The following is a 7,334-nucleotide window of genomic DNA, read 5'->3' on the forward strand; positions in this document are numbered from 1 at the left end:
CCCCTACATTCTCCCCCTGCTTAAAAACTGTCACCTCCTGGCTGACAAACAATAAAAAAAACATAACCAAGTAATGCAATAACATGAAGCATACAAAATCTTCTGGCCTGCTTTAGCTCACAGGGCCTATTTACATAACCACTAGCTGAAAAGGAACTGCATGCAACATACTCAACCTTATACTTACCAAGGCACATTTCATAAACTGAATCAATAATAGTATAGTCCTGGGGGTGCAAACACCGGCAGCATATTTACCAGATTGGACACCGCCCCTACCCAGGCATGGTAAAGTCCAGCATGTGGTACATAAGAAGGATTTCCCAGTGTATCATAAGTCAGTACAGGTGGGGGCTGCCGAACTCGTGCACCCCGTCTCACCTCTCTCGGGGGAAGTCCTCTAGCTGAATCCTCATTAGAAGGGTTTCCATCACTCAGCAACAACCTCTGGTTTGTCTCAGACCTTGGTACAAACTCCGGGGATGCAGGATTCAAATTATCCCTGACAGGAATAGGCCAGTCCTCAGAAGGAAGAGAGTCACTCTGAGTTACATCATTGCCACCCTCATCAGGTTCAGGCATTTGAGCATCCATAGGGGTCTGTTGAACCGTAGGTGGGATTTCCGTGGCGTTGGGGAAGTCAGAAGTACCCTCCATTTGACCTTCCTCAATGTCAATACCTGTAGAAACATCACTTGCTTGAGATACAGGGAGTAAGTGATTTCTATGCCAGGCTTTTACTCGACCCTCTGGTCCCTTTATCTTGTACACCGGAATCCCAGGCAGCTTGCTCACCACATCGAATAGTTCATTTCTCCAACGGTCAGCCAGCTTATGCTTCCCAGGCACTCCTAAATTCCTTAGTAACACTTTGTCACCTGGAAGTAACTCTCTGTACTTGACTTTATGATCATACCTCCTTTTGTTATTGGCATTCAACTTGCTAACATTCTCTTCAGCCAAACGATAGGCAGTAGTCAAGCCTTCCCTCAATCGGGAAACGTACTGAAAGTGGTCCCGATGACTCACTCCATCTGTAGATACACCCAGCTGGACATCAAGGGGCAACCTTGGCTCCCTCCCAAACATCAAGAAGTATGGAGAGAAACCAGTGCTATCATGCCGAGTACTGTTATAAGCATGCACCATAGCCTCCACATGCTTGCTCCAGCTCTTTTTATCCTCCACTGGCAGGGTACCTAGCATGTCCAACAATGTCCGGTTAAATCTCTCAGGAAGGGCATCTCCCTGGGGGTGATAGGGAGTAGTTCGGCTCTTTTCAATATGTAACAGTTGCAAAAGCTCTTTAATAAGACGGCTCTCAAAGTCTCTGCCTTGATCAGAATGTAATCTACTTGACAACCCGTAGTGAATGAAAAACTTCTCCCATAGTACTTTAGCGACTGTGGAGGCTTTTTGGTCCTTGGTGGGGAAAGCTTGGGTGTACCTGGTATAGTGATCGGTGACTACCAGAACATTACCGATGCCCCTCGAATCATTCTCAATACAAAGAAAGTCCATGCACACCAAGTCCATGGGCTCTGAACTTTTAAGGTGACCCATGGGGGCAGCGAGGACCGGAAGTGTCTTCCTTTGCAGACACCTTAGGCACTTCCTGCAGTAACTTGCAACTGCATCTCTCATTTTAGGCCAGAAAAAGCGGTCTTGGACCAGCCCGTAAGTCTTCTCCATTCCAAGATGTCCATGGTGATCATGCAGACTCCTTAACACCATGTTCCTGAATTTAAGGGGCAACACTAATTGCCGCCTCCCAGGGTGATTATGATATGGTATCAACCGGTATAACAGTCCTTGTTCCACACAGAACTTACCCCAGTCACGTTGGAAAAATTCATACCCTCCTGGCAAACTCTTCTTGAGCAAAGCAGGATTTCTGCTGTTAACCGCTCTCCACAGGTGGCCTATCACAGGATCAGTTTTCTGGCTTTGAACCATGTCCTTGTGACTGATTAACTTGGATTCTCCCCCTACTAGAGAAATGGGACAGCAGTACATAGGTGGTACAGACTCCGGCCCTCCACCAACAGAATCTACGACCCTCAACTCAGAAAAAGCCACTTTGTCATCCACTACAGCAGCTGTAGCACAGTAGGCCTTCATACCGATGCTGGGTATCTCTTCCCACTCCCCATCATCCTCCAGGGCAGGCAGACCCGGTCGTCTAGAGAGAGCATCCGCTCCTATATTCCTAGGCCCTGGTTTGTACTTGAGGGTGAAAGAGTAGTTTGACAGTGCAGCTAACCAACGGTGCCCTGTGGCATCAAGTTTAGCAGTAGTCAAAATATATGTGAGAGGGTTATTATCTGTTCGTACTTCAAACTCTACTCCATATAAGAAGTCATGCAACTTGTCCACAATGGCCCACTTAAGAGCCAGGAATTCCAGTTTATGCACAGGGTAATTCTTTTCACTGGGTGCCAGACTCCTACTAAGATAGGCCACTGGCCGCAGCCCTTCTGGGTACCTCTGGTGTAGGACACCTCCCAACCCTTCATAACTGGCATCAACATGGAGGACATATGGTCTGTGAGCATCTGCATAAGCCAATACAGGGGCTTCTGTCAGCCTTTTCTTTAACTGAACAAAGGCCTCTTCACAGGCTGAAGTCCACTTATCACCAAAAGGGGCTTTAGCATCTCTTTTTGTCCCTTCACCATGCACATTAGAAAGCCTCAACAATTCATTTAATGGGTGGGCCACTCTTGAATACCCCTCTACAAATCGCCTGTAGTAACCACAAAACCCGAGAAATGATCTCAGCTCAGTGACATTTTGGGGTTTGGGCCAGGTTACCACCGCTTCAATCTTGGCCGGGTCAGTTCCTATTCCTTCTGTAGAGACCACATGGCCTACATAGGTTACTGAGGAGCGGCAAAACTTACATTTGTCGATTGACAGTTTTAGTCCTTCTGCTATTAATCGGTCAATCACATTCATCAGACGCTGCTCATGCTCCTCTAGGGTAGTCCCAAACACAATGATATCATCCAGATACACCAGGCACTCTCGGGGTGACAGGTCCCCCAACATCTTCTCCATAAGTCTCTGAAAGGTAGCTGGGGCCCCACAAATACCTTGGGGCATCCTTGTGAACTGGTAAAAACCCAAGGGGCATATAAATGCAGTCTTTTCCTGATCCTCAGATGCCATAGGTACCTGGTAATAGCCAGAGCGTAAGTCCATTACAGTGAACCATTTGCTACCATTAAGGGCTTCCAGAGTCTCCTCAATTCGAGGTAGAGTATACTGGTCAGGTACAGTGCGTCTATTTAAAGTACGATAATCCACGCACAACCGGATTGAGCCATCCTTTTTCCTCACGATGACTATAGGGGAAGCATAGGGGCTCCGACTGTCAGCAATAATTCCTCGCCTTTTCATTTCCTGTAAGGTGCGCTGGAGATCCTCCCGGTCCTTGGGAGGGACTCTCCTAGGCCGCTCCCTAAATGGAGTGGAGTCGGATAAGCGGATAGTGTGCTGGGTACTTTTAGCACACCCTACATCCATTTCGTCTGTTGAAAAGACTTGTCTGCGTTCAAGTAAACCGTTACTCAGCCTCTGCTTCCACTCCTCAGAAACAGGGGAATCCCCAAAATCAAATGCCAAGTTTGATACAGAAGCAGATACTGGGGTGGACTGAACCTCAGCAAGGTCAGAAACCTCATGAACGGGGTAGCAATACGCCAACTCCTGTTTAGGCCGGATTACTACAGCATATGGAGAGATATTTTGAACAGTTACTTGAGCAACTAGAGGTATTTTCTTGCCCCACTCTTTCTTCTCCGGGACAACTTTCCACCCATTCTGGACCACTGCCTCGGAGGGGCTTTCAACCAGCACACATCTATAGCCTTTCATCATCTCAGGTTTTACATCAGTTAGTGCTCTCACAGTCCTAATGGACCCCGGAGGAATCTCAACAGTTTGCCCAGCAACATGGCGTAACAACCCATACTTGTAAGTAACTGTGAAGGTGTTGCAGACAACCTCTGGACCATGGTCAGAATACCTAGGGGCTTTTGTCACAGTGACTGAAGGGTTTAGGGTAGTCCGTACCTCACTAACATTTGTTCCCAGAATGATGGGAGCAGCGTTAGGGTTTCCTGTATCTGGGCAGACCACAGCATCAACTTCCTGGGACAGAGGCAGTGTACCATGGCACCTCGGCATGGTTATAGTCACTTGTAGCAATCCATGTATGGGGTAGGCCTGCTGATTCAGCCCCCACAATTCTAAACCTCTAGCAGGCTGTAAAGGTTTGTGGGATAGATGTTGCAGGTAATAACTATAGTGGATTATTGTGACCTGTGATCCGGTATCAAACAAAGCTTGTACTGGCTGCCCATCTAACAGGATGTCTACCAAGGACTTAGGGCCCACCATGTTTCTGTCCTTTGTCGCAGAGGGTTTTGTAACCTTGTTGGGGTAGCTACTTGGCTTCCCACATGACATTGTCTGCACTGCATTAGGGGAAAATTTCTCAGGACAGTCTTTAACAAAATGCCCCTCCTGGCCACACCCAAAACAACTGGTAGGGGTAGTGGCAGGTACCCCCTTATGCCACTCTGATGGGAACCTTTTCCGGATTGGGGTTATTGATGGTACACCCTTTCCAGTTAGCTTAATATCCTTCGAGGTAGGTAAAGCGGGGTTCTGCTTTGGTACCCGAGAGGTACCAGCAAAGAGTAGGGTTGCCTCCTCTTGCTTAATCACTTTCATCAGGTCAATAAAGCCGGTATCTCTTTTATCCCTCAGGAGTATCTGCAACGTGGAATACATGGGGAAGAATGGGGACATCCCCTTTAGTAATTGTTTTAGACGTAGTGTATCTACTTCCTCTGCTGTAATCACTTTTTTTGACAAGAGATTCCGCAGCATATTCTCTAGACGGAGGGTGAAGGCAGATACATCCTCAGAAGACTTCTGTCTCATCTGTTTAAAGTCAGCCAATAACTGGTCAGGGTCCTCATGCTTCCCATATGCTGAAGTGAGGATATCAATTATGTCCATAGCATTGTAATCTTTGTGACTGGCTTTAAAATTTAACACAATACTAGCTGCAGGGGGACGGACATGCTCCATAATTCGCTGCCTCTTGGTTTGTTCTGAGCAGGCCCACTCATCTAATGCTTGTAGTGCAGACTCCTTCCATGTCTCAAACCCCTCTTCCCCTGTAGGAACCGGCTCTGTGCCTGAAAATGTCTTTAGCTTTTTATAGTGGCTCAGCTGCAAGCCCTGAGCCAATGCCTCTGTCATTTGAGTTATTGCGTCAGTCAAGGGATGCTCTGAAATGCTGACATCCTTAGCTTCACTGGTCTCAGTTACAAGCGGTTCTTGCTTTACTGTGTGCTGCACATTGCAGGGTAGTGACGGCAGCAGCCTCCTTTTTCTACTGGTGTAGCCTGCATCTGGACTGGGTGCTTCAACTTTCCAGGGGGCAACAACAGCCTGGGGGTACACCAGGGGGCACCCTACCGATAAATCACCCACAGGGAACACAGCATATGGCCCCACTTCTGAATTTAGTGGATCACTCACTTTGAAAAGCAGGACTGCATAACCGTCCATGGTTGATCCCTCATCTGCTATCAGATGTGCACCCTCCAAATGTCTGTATTTAGACAGGTTACTCTCTAACATTTCCAGTGTAACTTCAGGTGGTACACGATCAATGGCAAATACATGGTCTGGGTTCACCTTTTCCTTTAGGGCCCATTCATAGACCTGGGTTGGCGTTATTAATGGCATATCTGCAGTGATTTCTGCTTCGATCTCAGCAGTGCCTCCAAATGTAGCCCTCTTTTGCTACTGCATGAGATCTAGCACGCATTCACTTGCGTGTGGCGCTACAGGAGCCCTGAGCCTCCGCTATATGGAAGGGCAAGTACACTGATAATGGCGTGCCTCCACCCAGGGTCAGGACAGGTTGGACTGCGGTACCCCTCCCTGGGAAACTTCTCTGATCCACAACACACAAACACAGGAAAGGTTGATGGATTTATTGGCAGGACGCTATACCTTTAAATTAGCAGAGATAGATACAGCCTGCCAGCCAGGGGCAACCTCACTCACATAACATACAGTAGGTAGTACTTTCTGAACTGCTGAGGGGAATCCCCCACTTATGTGGCAAGTGCTTCAGAGTCTTAGAACTCCCTTTGGCTTTCCGTGCCCTGAGAAGAGCACGCTTTGTTCTTCAGAGCCCTGTACAGGACCCCCTTTCCTTCCGCACCCTAAGAGAGCGCGCTTTCTGCCACTGGGGAGGATTCCCAATTACTTTATTATACAGAGCACTGTGTGAGCTACCAACACCTTGCTTGTCTGTCTGCTTCCTCGTTCCCAGCAGCACCCTCTTCTCCCCCTTCCTTCCTGTCAGCTCACACAGGGGGTGGGGGCTCCTCCTCCTTACACAGTAACAGCACAGAGGAGAGACAAGTATACACAGCTCCCCTACATAAGTATAGAGAAACAAAGAAAAAACCTTGCTGGACTTAATTGACCACCTTAATACAACACACTTCCCAGGAGGGTTGTGCTTTGACTGTTTTAAAGTTTTCTGTTATGTTCATAATAGAAAAAGTGGAGAATGCTTAAATACCTTCGTGCTGGCCTGTGTGTCTGCTACAATCTGATGTAGTGTATCAGGCAGAACTGAAAGATACCATTCTCTGTCAGTGTTTTACTCATTTATGGCACTGAGACACCACTGAAATCATATTTCTGGAGTTCATTTAAGGCTAATAAAAACAAATTGGTTTCAGCCCCAGTCCTCGATTGGTAGATAGTCAATATAGGACCTTTAATGTATAACAGGATGTCAGTCCCAGTCAGGGAAATATCCATCATTAACTGGAATGATCTTTGAAGGGAAATTCAAAGTGTGTATGCAAGAGAACTTAAATAACAAGCACCAGTTGTGTTAGGATGAATGCTTAATAACTAATCTAGTAAGCAATATAAATGGAAGATGGTCCTGAAACTTGGCCATGGGACAGATTGGGGTCAAGACCTGCTAATGTTCATTATTGGTTTGCGATTAATGATTAGGTCAAAGAAATATATTAAATATATCTGTATTTTAAGCACTATACAAGATACATATTCTACTTCTCATGCAGCACTGCTGTATCTACTGTATAGATATATACCTACATATATGACAGAGGCCAGGGCAAAGTCACTTGGGGGTGCCAATTTGTTAGGCACCCCAAGTGACTTTAATCGCTTACCTTGTACCCCGGGCTGGTGCCCCTGTTCGGAGAGAACAGCACCAGGCCGGGGTAGCTGCAGCGCTTCCTCCTTCCTGTATCGCT

At 47.1% G+C, this 7,334-nt stretch overlaps 1 protein-coding gene across 1 annotated transcript; it reads right to left on the reverse strand.

The window, feature by feature from the left end:
- Positions 1 to 210: 210 nt before the first annotated feature.
- Positions 211 to 5,850, reverse strand: LOC116410983. Its single transcript, XM_031902735.1, has one exon. The coding sequence runs from the start codon at positions 5,767 to 5,769 to the stop codon at positions 211 to 213; it is 5,559 nt and encodes a 1,852-aa protein (XP_031758595.1). The 5' UTR covers positions 5,770 to 5,850.
- Positions 5,851 to 7,334: the final 1,484 nt, after the last annotated feature.

Source organism: Xenopus tropicalis, chromosome 5 (genome assembly GCF_000004195.4).
Source record: "Xenopus tropicalis strain Nigerian chromosome 5, UCB_Xtro_10.0, whole genome shotgun sequence".
Classification (NCBI taxonomy): Eukaryota; Metazoa; Chordata; class Amphibia; order Anura; family Pipidae; genus Xenopus; species Xenopus tropicalis.

Bases quoted from the DNA above. Each gene is read 5' to 3' on its own strand.
- LOC116410983 (XM_031902735.1), bottom strand. From the start codon at position 5,769: ATGCCATTAATAACGCCAACCCAGGTCTATGAATGGGCCCTAAAGGAA.